The sequence below is a fragment of the Panthera pardus genome, unplaced genomic scaffold, assembly GCF_024362965.1.
Source record: "Panthera pardus isolate Hobbes unplaced genomic scaffold, ASM2436296v1 HiC_scaffold_13, whole genome shotgun sequence".
Classification (NCBI taxonomy): Eukaryota; Metazoa; Chordata; class Mammalia; order Carnivora; family Felidae; genus Panthera; species Panthera pardus.
Window position 1 is genome coordinate 61,630,634 of NW_026526688.1, and position 15,453 is coordinate 61,646,086.

At 33.8% G+C, this 15,453-nt stretch overlaps 1 protein-coding gene across 3 annotated transcripts in view; it reads left to right on the top strand.

The window, feature by feature from the left end:
• Nucleotides 1-15,453, top strand: part of SPOCK3 (SPARC (osteonectin), cwcv and kazal like domains proteoglycan 3) — a 478,289-nt gene that overhangs the window by 327,848 nt on the left and 134,988 nt on the right. For all 3 annotated transcript variants that reach the window (XM_053901147.1, XM_019441052.2, XM_053901146.1), the window contains exon 6: nt 1,237-1,351. In XM_053901147.1, the coding sequence (XP_053757122.1) occupies nt 1,237-1,351 (115 nt within the window). The remainder of the gene's footprint in view (nt 1-1,236; nt 1,352-15,453) is intronic.

A 15,453-nucleotide genomic window follows, 5' to 3' on the forward strand; every position in this document is an offset into this window, starting at 1 on the left:
CATAAGTCAGAATTTTCATATGACCAGATTCCGAATTCTGAAATATTATGTTAAAAGAAGTTACAGCAATATATATATATATATATATATATATATATATATATATATATATTTGAAGTCTCAAAGTTTTAGATAACTTATCTGGCTTTCATTAAAGTGCTCATAATTTTTACTTTTTTCTACTTTTGATTAGCTATTGGGCATTTTAATTATATTTAAAATCCATTGAGATTTTATAAGTCAAAATCATTTCCTTAAATTACTGAAACATTGAACAATAAAAAATAATTTCTTTGAAGGAGTTTATTCCTCTAAAAAAGGCCCACTAAGCCACTACAAATAAATTCCAAGTGTAATAATTTTTACTCATTTGTTGAAAGTCTAGTTTTGAATTTCGCCTGTCCAGTAGAGAGTTATCTGACAAAAAAAAATGTTGTACAGATATGAGTAATCTGATTAGTCATTGGGTGTATTCAGTTCTTCTTCGTATCAGCTGAAGCTGAATTAAATTAGTCACTGGTGCATTTGTCGATTGGAGCCAGAAAGTCTGCCCTATTTAATTTTAAAATAATTTGCACTGAGTAAATTATGGACGTAGCCACTAAAGAAATCACATTACTTCAGAATTAGCAAGATCTATTTCTTTTAAAGTAGGAAAGTAATTATTGCCTCTTAAAAGATGGAGTAGGCTTACAATTTTTTAAATCATGTCAAATTATGCAGTTATGAAATATTAAGAATGAGTTAAGGTACTTAGGCTTAAAATTTTACAGAGTAATGTTTACAAAGAAAAGCAAAACAAAACTAAGCTAAACTAAAGTAAAAACGAAACAAAAAAACCCAAAAAACCCTCAGAACTTCATGTGCCATAATAATTTTGATTGTTTGAGTTTAATTTCATTCAGCTTGTGTTACATTTACTGAGAGCTCAGTTCATGGTAACTGTTGTTCTAGGAAAACTACCTATTTGATTTTTCAAACTCAGTAGATTCCATGTTATTATCCCAATTACTCATATGAAAAAAATCGAAGTTCATAACATTTAAGAAATTAGCTCCAGATACCACGGTTAGAAGTTAGAACTTATAGATTTGAAATCAGGTGTAATGTTCTTCATTCCATGCTATTCATTTGCCTTTTTCCGTAGCATGTGTAATAGAATCAAATAGCATGTGACTTTGTATTGATTTAACTAAATGTATCTAAATAACTATTTTCTTTTCTCTTTGTATGCAGTGCAAACTAGAATATCAGGCATGTGTCTTTGGAAAACAGATCTCAGTCAAATGTGAAGGACGTTGCCCATGTCCTTCAGATAAGTCCACAAGTACAAGCAGAAACGTTAAGAGAGGTAAGTGATAAACATTTATTTATAGTTTTACATTTGTTTTCTGTATTAAAATGTTTTGCAATAAATGTTAGCATTAAAATGAAGTTTACTTCATGTATTACTTCATTTACTTCATTTATTACATTATAAATGAAGTATTTTTTTTTTTTTAGTCTCAATTATTTTAGCAAGCGACATTTTTCTACGGGGATTTCTATTTATCTTGATAGTAAGAGTTGGATGCTTCTTTTCTACATGTTCACCATATATAAAAAATCTAAAGAAATGTCTTTTATAAATTACTGTGTCTAAAATGCGTTTGACATTCTTTTTTTCTTTTGGAGCAAGTCAGTGGTAAAGCAGTGAGTGAGAAAAGAGTTTGATCAGATGTGAAACTGGGCAATTAGTAAGAAACTTTTATATACTGTGTGTGTTTGTGAGAAAATTTTCCTACAGAATAGTTTAATTAATTAAACTTTCTTTTGATTAGGTCTAGAGTCCTTAAATCTTTATTTTTATTGGTTTGGTGTATAATAATAAAATAATGAAATACATTTAACTCCGTATGTGTTATTATATAAAATTTGACCTTTTGCAGATTATTTGTTGTAGTTCACACAATATTACTTACATGTTTGAGGTACTGTTTATGCCTTCAAAAATATCTCTATAGCTCCTTGTTTCAGTTCTTCATAACTTTAGATGAGGAAGGATATGTAGGGAATACATATTCCTTTAAGTGAAAGATTATTTTAAAGAGCATTATCATCAACATTTATCATATATTTTATAAGCATATGAATCTTATAATTTAATAATTATTATTGTGGTTTCTTAATGAAGACCATTGATTTTTGTACTTTTTTCTGAAAAAATCAATGATGGATACATGGACAGGAAATATATTAGTTAAAATGAAGTCCATTTGATACGAATTATGTATTTTCTTTTTTTTAATTTTTTGTTTTTGTTTTTGAGAGAGAAAGAGGAGGGGAAGGGGCAGTTGAAGGGAGCACAGAGGAACTGATCAGACTCTGCACTGTCAGCACAGAGCCCGACGTGGGGCTCAAACTCACAAACCATTAGAATCAAGACCTGAGCTGAAGTCAGACACTCAACTGACTGAGCAACCCAGGCACCCCTAAATTATGTATTTTCTTAAACATGGTATACCATGATAATGATTTTATTGTAGGTAAAATGTTTTGTTTTGTTTAAATTCCAGTTAGTTAATATACAGTGTAATATTATTTTCAGGTGTACAGTATAGTGATTATAAAACTTTTGAACTTTAATTATACTATTTATATTGGTCATTACTCATTAGGTAATATTTAAGACAATTTAAAAATGAAAACTGGGGCGCCTGGGTGGCTCAGTCAGTTAAGTGTCTATCTTTGGCTCAGATTATGATCTCACAGATCGTGCTGACAGCTCAGAGCCTGAAGTCTGCTTTGGATTCTGTGCCTCCCTCTCTCTCTGCCCCTCCCGTGCTCGTGCTCTCAATCTCTCTCTCTCTCTCTCTCTCTCTCTCTCTCTCTCTCTCTTTCCCTCTGTCTCTCTCTTTCTGTCTCAAAAATAAACATTTAAAAAATGAAAACCTATGTTATCATATCACTTTTAATAACACAACTAGGTCGATTTTATTACTCAAAAGTAAATTGATTTGCAAATTAATGATAAGCTAGTGCTCTGACATTAGGCAATGTGCATGAAGACAACAACTGGTGGAAGAAGGAGTGTAAAGCTGCCTCCCAGGAGCCCTGTTTTTGAAGCCTCACCTCTGTTGCCTTACACCAGCCTATGGCCAGCGTCAGAGCATGGTTCCTTCTGGATTCCCTCCCCCCCCCCATAATCCCAATCCACTCTTTCTAGCATAGTCCAAATAAGGATGTTTAACATGACCTTGAGTAAGTTAATCGACCCCCATGTAATTAAGAGCTAATTATAGTTTTCTTTCAACTGAACTACTTCCATATCTCTGTCTTCCTCATACCCACTCCCTGTTTACTTAACTGAATACGTTTTCCTCTGAAACTTGCTTCAGGTACAAAGTAAATCCTACCTTGGTATTCAATATCCATGTCTCATTCTTTTCATTGGAGGCTATTAAGAACACTTGAAAAGGAGTAATCAAAATTAGTGCATACCTCTAATACATCACACCCTTCAGCAAGGTTTCCCTTCAGTAAGATTCCCTGCATGTGAACTTACTTTTGAATGAGGAGATAGGTTTGAGGTTGATCAATTTATCATATTCTCCCACAATCTGCAAAAAAAGAACTTAATATGCATTGAATATGGAAGGTAAAATATTTAAGAAAATGATCCTTTGTGAATAAACAATGATTACATTTCATGTTGCTCAGATTCTCTGTACAACATCTATATTAGTATGTCAAGAAGGAGCCTTTACTTAAAGTAATATCTCAGGGAATAAAGATCATTTGTGTTCAAGTGTGTGTGGAAAGAGAGGCAAGAAGAATTTAAAATAATCCTGTTCTGATGGATTGTCAAGGCAAAGCAAGTACAGGATTTTGCTAACTGCTGTGGAAAAGCAGTACAGAAAATTGTGAATGTCATTCCTACACAGTGCCAAAGGCCAAGAGACATGGGAAATGTAAAACTCAGTTCAGTATCATTTCTAATCTTTCAACCGTCATTTACATTAGAAGCATGCCTTTGGTTGACTGACTTAGGAAGTGCAGGAAATTCTATTTAATAGCATCTCTGTTTGAGAAAAAGCGAGGAAGAAACTACCAACGATGAACTAGTTTTTAAATCTTTCTGACTTCCTACGTTTGAGGTCAAATTGACAACAGATTATGTTTTCTATGTTAAGAGCTGAATAAATTCTTCAAATCGACTTGTATTATATTAAAACAAACAAAATATATTTCCTTTAGGGAAGCCTGGGTGGCTCAGTCAGTTAAATATCTGTCTCTTGATTTTGGCTAAGGTCGTGATCTCACGGTTTGTGGGTTTGAGCCCTGCATCAGATTCTGCACTGGCAGTACGGAGCCTGTTTGGGATTCTCTCTCTCTCTCTTTCCCTCTCTTTGCCCTTCTCCTGCTTGCATATTTTCTCTCTCCCTCTCTCTCTCTCTCTCTTAAAATAAATAAACTTAAAAACATACATTTCCCTTATATAAGAAAAAATTTAATTTCTCCTCTATTCTCCAAATGTATTCAATAATGGATGTGCATAAATTGGTCCAAGTGTATGCATTCAAGAAACCAAAATTAAAAAAAAAAAGAAACAGTTTACAGGGGTGCCTGAATGATGCAGCCAGTTAAGCATCCGACTTCAGCTCAGACCATGATCTCACAGTTTGTGGGTTCAAGCCCGTGTCAGGCTCTGAGCTGACAGGCCTGAGCCTGGAACCTGCTTCAGATTCTGTGTCTCCCTCTTTCTCTGCCCCTCCCCCACTTACTCTCTGTGTCTCAAAAATGAACAAATGTTAAAAAAATTTAAAAAAAACAACAGTTTGCAGTTTTGAAATTCCAGATTCTGAATTTGTATAGGTAAATAAGCATATCTGTCTCTCTTCAATCAGTAACTTAACTGTACATTTTTTTTCTGTTTTCCTAACCCATAAAATCAAAATTACAAAGACCAAATGCTTCTAGGTCCCTGTAGTGTATTACTTTCTCCCCCCTGGCCCCCCATTTTTTGAAAGTTTATCATTTGGTCACAAACACAGAATGATTGTTTGGAAGGTTGATCAACTTTATTCAAAGACTATTGATTGACATTTTAGATGATTTTTAAAGTTAATATATTTTATATAACCACATTAATATGAGATTTATAGTTGTGGTCATGGACCATGAATAGACCATTTTCCACAGAGTTTGCATGTAATATGTAATGCAATCCCAAATCTTAGAAGGGACTTGCGGGACCAAAGACAGAGAGCAATGGAAAGGACCTTAGAAAGTGTTTATTTTGCAGTTGGTAAATCCAAATTCAAAGGAATAGACCCTAGACTTATCTTAAATGATTTACACAACAGTGGTCTGTAAGCACAGTGAATTTTAGACCTACGATATGCCATAAGTGCTCCATTAGGTTATTCACTTGACTGGCTAGATTCAGAAAACCCTTTAAATGGCATTTCCTTTAGGTTTCAAATTTGAGTATTCTAATCCTCCGAATACTTTTTTTTTTGTAATTATGGGTTTTATATAGCTATTATGGCTTTACTTATCTAATCTCTTAAATTTTTATTAATTAAAAAAATTTTAGTTTATTTTTTGAGGAACAGAAAGAGAGAGAGCATGGGTGGGCAGAGAGAAAGGAAGAGAGAGTATCCCAAGCAGGCTCCACACCACCTGTACAGAGCCCAACGTGGAGCTTGAATTCACAAACTGTGAGATCATGACCTGAGCCGAATCGAGAGTCAGATGCTTAACTGACTGAGCTGCCCAGGTGCCCCCAATTTTATTAATTTCAAATATTTCAAATAATATCACTCTGATTCTGTTTATCCTCACCGCTAAGATGCATCTAAACACAGTCACATACCTCCATAATTTGAAATGTTGGACTGGAGTGGAGATAGCAGTACGGATGGAGAAGAACCCATAAAAGATTTCCGCACTATCACAGAGGCAAAAGAAAATAACTTGGTGAGGGTGTGGATGAAAGGGAACCCTTGTACACTGTTGGTGGGAATGTAAATTGGTGCAGCCATTATGGAAAATAGTATGGAGTTTCGTCAAAAAACTGAAATCAGAAGTACCATACAATCCAGCAATCCATTTATGGGTATATATCCAAGGAAAGAAATCAGTACCTCAAAAAGATATCTGCATTCCCATGCCCACTACAGCATTATTTACAATAGCCAAGATATGGGAATAACCTAAATGTTCACTGATGGACGAGTAGAGAAATAGGGATATTTAATATCCCATTCCGTGTGTATACTAAAAAAGAAGTTTCCCGCCAAATTCAGCAACCTGGATGAACCTGGACAACAACACTACGCTAAGTGAAATAAGCCAGAAAAAGAAAGAAAAACTGTGTGATCTCTCTTATATGTGGAATCTAAAAAGTGTTAAACACATAGAATCAGAGAGTAGAAAAGTGGTTACCAAGGGCGAGGAGATGGGAGAAATGGGAAATGGGGGAAATGGGTCAAAGGGTGCAAAGCTGCAGTTATGAAGGTTGCATTAGAGATCCAAGGTACTGCATGACGACCGTGATTAATAACGTATTGAATATTACAAATGTGCTAAAACAATAATATCAGGTGTTCTCACTACACATAACACACACACACAATGGAAATTATGTGAGAACCAGAAATGTTAATTAGCTTGACTGGGTGACTTACAGAATATTAATAAAAATATGCAAACTGATTTTGGGGGGCTGTGGTTCATAGTTTCCACTACATCCTCACCTGCATTTTTTTTTTGTACAACTCAAGTTTCCTTTTATCAGAAGCTGGGAATCATGTAACTCAATCTGTTTCTCATTTTGCTTCATTCTCTAAGAGTATTGGAATTAAATAGGTACCCAATTACAGTAACTTAGCCTGCATACTACATTGCTTGCTCCTAATTTTGATTTGTGTGTTTTGTGTGTATGTGTGTGTGTGTGTGTGTGTGTGTATGTAACCTTTTATAGAATTTCTTTCTGTTTTATTGTGTTGTTATCCTGTGGAGGTAGCATTATTTGCTAAGAGTATAGATTTTAAAATTACAATTCTGCTCTGGGTGTGCAACCTTTGGTATTATATTTAAATTTATGAGTCTCAGTTTTTTCATTGGCAAAATAGAAAAATATATAAATCATATAGATTTATGGATGTATTTCCTCAAATTAAACCATCTTTGAATTTCTCTTTCATTTTAATTGATGACGCTTTTAAATGCTGTTGAATTCTAATAAATTGTAGATTCTTTTTCATACATTAAATGTCATTTCAAATTTTACTTTCTATGTGTTTTTTTATCAGATTGGGCACAAAAAATTGGAGTTTTAATTTCTTTATAGTTAATAGTATTTATACACTGCAAATTAGAGTTTGCATTCAGAATTTGACATAACTCTGCAGTAGAATTGTGTGGCCTAGAAGCTATTACTGGTTGTTTTCTTTGATAAATCTTTCACATTCTTTTCACAGCTACTGGCCTTTGCAGAGTGTGTGTGTGTGTGTGTGTGTGTGTGTGTGTGTGTGTGTGTGTATCTTTTTCATACAGTTATGTTAATTTATGCTTTCTCAAATAAATGTCTGCTTATTTAGATTTTAAATGTATTAACCTAAGTTATTCAGGATGTTATTTTTGTAACTAAAAACATGCTCTCTGGTCATTTAAGATCTTCAGGAAATATATATATATATATATATATATATATATATATATATATACACACACACACATATATATGAATATATAAATTAAATTTTTATTTAAATTCTGATTAGTTTACATGCAGTGCAATATTGGTTTCAGGAGTAGAATTCAGTGATCCATCACTTACATACAATACCCAGTGTACATCATAACAAATACCCTCATAATGCCTATCACCTATCTAGCCCATCCTCCCACCCACCTCCCTTCATCAACTCCCAGTTTGTTCTCTGTCTTTAAGAGCCTCTTATGGTTTGTTTCGTCTCTCTTTTGTCCTTTATTTCCCCCCCCCCATATGTTCATTTGTTTTGTTTCTTAAATTACATATATATATATATGTTTCTTAAATTATATATATATATATATATATATTGCTTTTTTTTTTGTTTCAGAAGTAGAATTTAGTGATTCATCACTTACATATAACACCCAGTGCTCATCCCAACAAGTGTCCTCCTTAATGCCCATCACCTATCTAGCCCACCCCCCACCCACTGCTCCTCCAGCAACCTTCCGTTTCTTCTCTGTATTTAAGAGTCTCTTATGGTTTGCCTCTCTCTCTTTTGATCTTATGTTTTCTTCCCTTCCCCTGTGTTCATCTGTTTTGTTTCTTAAATTCCACATCTGAGTGAAATCATATGGTATTCATCTTTCTCTGAATGATGTAGTTGGCTTAGTGTAATACACTGTAGCTCTATCCATTGCAAATGGCAAGATTTCATTCTTTTTGATTGCCAGGTAATATTCCATCGTATATACATACCACATCTTCTTTATCCAGTCATCAGTCGATGGACATTTGGGCTCTTTCCATAATTTGGCTATTGCTGATAGTGCTGCTATAAACAATGGAGTGCATGTGCCCCTTTGAATGAGTACTTTTGTACCCTTTGGATAAATACCTAGTAGTGAAATTGCTAGGGTAGTAGGGTAGTTTTAGTTTTAATTTCTTGAGGAACCTCCATACTGTTTTCCAGAGTGGCTGCACCTGTTTGCATTCCCACCAGCAGTACAAAAGTGTACCCCTTTCTCTTCATCCTTCCCAACATCTTTTATTTCCTGAGTTGTTAATTGTATCCATTCTGACAGGTGTGAGGTGGTATTTCATTGTGGTTTTGATTTGTATTTCCCTGGTAATGAGTGATGTTGAGGATTTTTTCATATGTCTGTTAGCCAATGAACAGGCATCACCTGTGCCTTCATTCCCTCATTGTTTCAGCAATTATAGTTTTGTGGAATTCATTTATTTAAAGACTCTTAAATTCTTCTGTACTTGCCTTTGCTACTTAGTTTATATCAAAATTTATGTGTATTCATGTGATGTTGGCATTATGCTACTAGAAAGTTAGAAGAAAAGTTTTGATTCATATGTTGTTGCCGAAGGTGACACAGAAACATATTTTTCAAACACTGACCCTTGATGTCAGCCACACATTTTTAAGAACAATGGGTTTAACAACAATTACAAGGACATTGTGCTTGCTTTTGTTCTTGTTTGGGATCTGCATCAGGCACAAGGTAGAGAAGGCATTTTTGTGAGTCCCTCTTGTATCAGAGATCATTGGTGCCCACAAAAGTTGTGTGTGGAGTCAGAGATCAACATAAACAAAAAGAGCTCTCCTTTTAATGAAAAACACCTAATCTAAGACTGATTGAAATATTTTTAAACACATTCAGGGAGCTAAAGGTTTGTAAAGTCTTTAGTTGTCTATCAGTATGCTAACTGGAAACTTGATAGGTTTTAACCACAAAAAGACAAAATATGGGGATGAATTCTGTGATCTGACACAGCCATTTTTTCTGTATTCACTTCATTGCTCTGGATCCTGCGGAGCCCTATTAAGAAACATGATTTACTTAATTATTGTGCTCTGATTATAAATGAATGTATTTAAAGAAAGAACATTGAGTAAGAACTTATTTATGTCTTTTTCCAATTGGCAAAAGCATTAGTTTTAACATTTATTTCTCATATGGATTTTTAAAATCCCCTGTATGATGGAATGAATTTTCAATAGGAAACAATAAACATCAGTGAATTAAAATGCTCTTAGAACACGTGTATTTGTCAATGAAAAGTAATATTCATAAATGATAAAATTTCCCATAATTTTATTAGATTCACAGAAAAATAAAATTAAAGAAAATTATTGAGAAGTGTTAAACGATAATTTATAATAAAAATGAAGCATAATCCTTTGGAATATTTGAAAGACATTTCTGGATTAAAATTAATATTTGTTCAGAAATAGAACATAACCTGGAAAGGGATGGTTTTATTTATTTATTTTTAATTGAAATATATTTGATACAGAACACTAAATTTAAGGCATATACATGTTAACTTGATACATTTATATATTATAACATGATTGCCATTGTAGATGTAATTAACACCAATCATGTTACATAATTATAATTTCTTTTTAGTGGTTAGAATAATTAAGTTCTAGTCTCATAACACATTTGATGATTATAATACAACATTATTTTCTATTTGCTGTACTGTAAATTAGGTCTTTAGGTATTATTTACTATTTATTGCAAGTTCGTACCCCTGAATAACATATGCCCTATAACCCCACCCCTCATTAACTGGTAACCACCATTTTACTCTGTTTTATGATTTTTTTTTACCAATAAGTGATAGCACACACTGATGATCATACAGAATTTGTCTTCCTCTGTCTGATTTGTATCACTTGGCATAAAATGCACTCAAGGTCTATCCATGTTGTCACATGTAACAGGATGCCCGCCTTTCTTATGGCCGGAAAATATCCCATAGTGCATCTATATGGAATTTCTATTTTTTAGTATAGTTGACAATGTTACGTTAGTTTCAGGTGTACAACATAGTGATTCAACAGTTTATGCTATGCTCAACAAATATGTAGCTCTCCTCTGTCACCATACAGCACCATTACAGTATCTTTGACCACATTTGGAAAGGGATGGTTTTAAATGTGGAGATTACTGTAGTTCTTCCCTGAAGAAATATTTTTTTGTGTTGCTATTTAGGTGATTGATTTCAGATTTTACACAAATATTTTATTTTCTGTATAAAATTATTGTGTGGTTAATATTTATCTTCCCTGTGAATTCTAGTTAGAAATTTTATATCTTGAGTTTATACAGGTATATGTTTTCAGGTATAAATGTGGGGATAGCCTGTATTAGTTCTTATATTACCAAAGGGCTATTTATACGTAGTCTTCATTTAACTCCTTTCAAGTGTATATCTAATATGTTATTTCAAAATAATTCTTTAAAAAATGTTTATTTATTTATCTTGAGAGACAGACAGAGACCACAAGCAGGGGGAGGGAGGGAGAGAGAGAGGGAGGGAGAGAGAGAGAGAGAGAGAGAGAGAGAGAGAGAGAGAGAGAGAGAGAATCCCAAGCAGGCTCCATGCTGTCATCACAGACCCCAACAATGGGGCTCAATCCCACGAACTGTGAGATCATGACATGAGCCAAAATCAAGAGTCAGACGCTTAACCGACTGAGCCACCCAGGCTCCCCTATTTGAAAATACTTCTTTACAACTTGCAATATAAACACTCTTTCTAAAAGCAGGAGTGATAGTCGCTATTATTTAACAAGTATGGAATGGGTGCCAGAAAATCAGAACTGACATAAATCCAGTCAGAATCAATGTCCCCTGCGATATGCTCTGCACTTACAGTTGACTTTGGAGACAACAGAAAGAAGTCAGAAACTGAACATTTCTGGATTCAAAATGGATATTTTGAGACTGTTATGAGTTTGATATCAGCCAACCCTTTTCCTGAGATTCCCATGGTAAAATGTGTACATTTCTTGAAAGAACAAATAAAATTACCCTGAACAGAGGGATACTCTTATCTGAACTGTTTCTGCCTTTGAAACTTTATTATACTGGTCTCATCTTTGTACTGTACAGATTTGTATCCTAACCCAGAAACCACATTTCATTCAAGCTTAGTGCCAGGAAGAAAATAAATAGTAATTACATAATCACAAATAAAGCTATAAAATCACACTCTTTCCATTAATACACAATCCCATTGCCCCCCTACCCACACAATATTTATCTAAAAAAAGTATATTCTGCCCTATATTAAACAATGCTGTTCTCCAATATTAAAGAGAATGTAAGATTATGACATGTTTGCTATTCCACTTCTAATATAGAATTATAATTTTTCAATAATTTTCTGAGCCTGCGTGGCTCAGTTGGTTAAGCATCCAACTTTGGCTCAGGTCATGATCTCCTGGTTCATGAGTTCAAGCCCCACATCGGGCTCTGTGTTGATAGCTCCGAACCTGGAGCCTGTTTTGGATTCTGTGTCTACCTCTCTCTCTCTCTCTCTCTCTCTCTCTCTCTGCCCCTCCCCTGCTTGCACTCTTTCTCTGCCTCTCTTGAAAATAAATAAACATTAAAAAAAAAGAATTATAATATTTTTCCAAGTGTGAAAGTGAAGCCAATTTTTGTACTTAAAAGATCTTCTGAGAAGTTTGTTTTTTTGAAAATAAAGGAATTATAAAATGTATTTAAAGTTAGCATCACATATTCTGAATAGCCTTTTAGAAAAATATTAAATTATAGTTTCTTCATGTAGCTTTCCAGCTCTTTGCAAAATTTTCAATGAGTTCCCAGGATCCTGATGATAATTTTAAGCCTCAAAATAAGAAAGGAAAGCAAAGTCAATGAAGTATTTGTATAGTTCCATAAAAAAATGGATTGGATATTTCAGAAGACAGGAAAAAATAGACTATCAACTTCAGATATATGTATTTTGTACAAGAGAGCATGAGCCAGAATGAATTAAAAACAAAATAAACATGAGAATATATTCTCCTTCTGTAATATTTATTTAGAATGAGTCATTTAGTTGAACTTAAGACACTGTATGTATTACCCTATACTTCTTTATTTGGTGATACTACTTTTAACACTTTTGATGAATTACTGTTAATGAGTTTACTGAATGACCAACTTTATCTTAGTAATGTAATATATTCTGTTATTTATGTATCAAATTATTTTTACATTGCAAATTTCTAAAATGAAAAAAGAAAATAATTGTGTGATTGATGCTTTTTTTTTGGTTTCAAGTTTTTATTTACATTCTACTCAGTTAACATATAGTGTAATATTGGCTTCAGAGTAGAATTTAGTGATTCATCCCTTACATATAACACTCCGTGATAAACACAAGTGCTCTCCTTAATGCCCATCACCCATTTAGCCCATCCCCTGTCCACCTCTCCTCCTGCAAACCTCAGTTTGTTCTCTATAGTAAAGAGTCCCTTATGGTTTCCCTTTCTCTCTATTTTTCTTCCTTCCCTCATTTCATCTACTTTGTTTCTTAAATTCCACATATGACTGAAATCATATGATATTTGTCTTTCTCTGACTGACTTATTTCACTCAGCATAATACACCTTAGTTCCATCCATGTCACTGCAAATGGCAAGATTTCATTCTTTTTTTTTTATAGCTGAGTAATATTTCATTACACACACACACACACACACACACACACACACACGTATCACATTTTCTTCATCCTTTCATCAGTTGATGGACATTTGGACTCTTTCCATAATTTGGCTATTGTTGCCAATGCTGCTATAAACATGTGAGGGCATTTGCCTCTTTGAATGAGTTTTTTTGTATCCCTTGGGTAAACACTTATTAGTACATTTGTTGGGTAGTAGGATTCTATTTTTAACTATTTGAGGAAACTTCCATACTGTTTTCGGGAGTGGTATTGTATTTGTATTCCCAACAACAGTGTGACAGTGTTTCCCTTTTTCCATATCCTTGCCAACAACCGTTGCTTTTGCTTTGTTAATGTTAGCCATTCTGAGAGGTGTGAGGTGGTATCTCATTGCAGTTTTGATTTGTATTTCCCTGATGATGAGTGATGTTGAGCATCTTTTCATGTGTCTGTTAGTCATCTGTATGTCTACTTTAGAAAAATGTCTATTCATGTCTTCTGCCCATTTCTTAACTAGATTATTTCTTGGGTGTTGAGTTTCATAAGTTCTTTGTAGGTTTTGGATACTAACCTTTTATCAAATATGTCATTTGCAAATATCTTCTCCCACTCCATAGGCTGCCTTTTACTTTTGTTGATTATTTTATTTGTAGTGCAGAAGCTTTTTATCTTGATGAAATCCCAGTAGTTCATTTTTGCTTTTGTTTCCCTTGCTTCCGGAGACATGTCTAGTAAGAAGTTGCTACTAGCAAGGTCAAAGAAGTTGCTGCCTGTGTTCTCCTCTAGGATTTTGATGGTTCCTTATTTCACATTTAGGTCTTTCATTCATTTTTAAATTTGAGTATGGTGTAAGAAAGTGATCCAGTTCATTCTTCTGCATGTGGCTTTCCAGTTTTCCCAACACTATTTGTTGAATAATCTATCTTTTTTTTTTCCATTGGATATTCCTTCCTGCTCTTTTGAAGATGAATTGACCATATAGTTGTGGGCATATAGATCCCATTTCTGGGTTTTCTATTCTGTTGCATTGATCTGTGCCTGTTTTTGGGCCAGTAATATACATCTTGATGACTATAGCTTTGTGATATAACTTAAAAGTCCGGAATTGTGATGCTTCCAGCTTTGCTTTTCTTTTTCAAGATTCCTTTGGCTATTCAGTGTCTTTTGTGGTTTCATACAAATTTTAGAATTGTGTATTCTAGCTCTTGAAAAATACTGGTAGTACTTTGATATGGATTGCATTAATGTGTGGCTTGCTTTTGGTAGTATAGACATTTTAATAATATAGGTTCTTCCAATCTATGAGCATGGAATGTTTTTCCATTTCTTTGTGTCATCTTCCATTTCCTTCATGAGTTTTCTATAGTTTTCAGAGTACAGATCTTTGGTTGGGTTTATTCCTGGGTAAGTTTTGGTTTTGGCCAGTTGAAATAGGATGCATTCCTTGATTACTCTTTCTGTTGCTTCATTATTGCTGTATAGAAATGAGACAGATTTTTGTATGTTGATTTTGTATCCTGTGACATGGCTGAATTCATATGTCAGTTCTAGCGATAATACTAATATTATGTTTTCTGTGAATAGTGAAAGTTTGACTTCTTCCTTGCTGATTTGGATGACTTTTATTTCTTTTTTTGTCTAATTGCTGAAGCTGGGACTTCCAGTACTATGTTAAATAACAATGGTGAGAGTAGACATCCCTGTCTTGTTCTTAACTGTAAAGGAAAAGTTGTCAGTTTTCCCCCATTGAGAATGATATTAGCTATGGGTGTTTTGTATATGGCCTTTATGATGTTGAAGTAGGTTCTCTGTATCCCTACTTTGTTGTTTTGTTTTGTTTTGTTTTTATCAAGAATGGATCTGGTACTTTGTCAAATGTGGGTTTTTAAAAAACAATTTCATTTATTGAGAGGATTATATGGTTCTTATCCTTTCTTTTATTAATGTTGTGTATCACATAGATTGATTTGTGAATATTGAACCACCCCTACAACCCCAGAATAAATACCACTTGATCATGGTGAATGATTCTTTTAATGTATTGTTGGATTTAATTTGCTAGCATCTTGTTGAAAATTTTTCCATTCATGTTCATCAGGGATATTGGCCTATAATTCTCCTTTTTAGTGGGGTCTTTGTTTGGCTTTGCAATCAAGGTAATTCTGGCCTCATAGATGAGTTTATAAGTTTTCCTTCCATTTTTTATATTTTGGAATAGTTTGAGAAGAATAGATATTAACTCTTCTTTATACAATAGGTAGACCCCC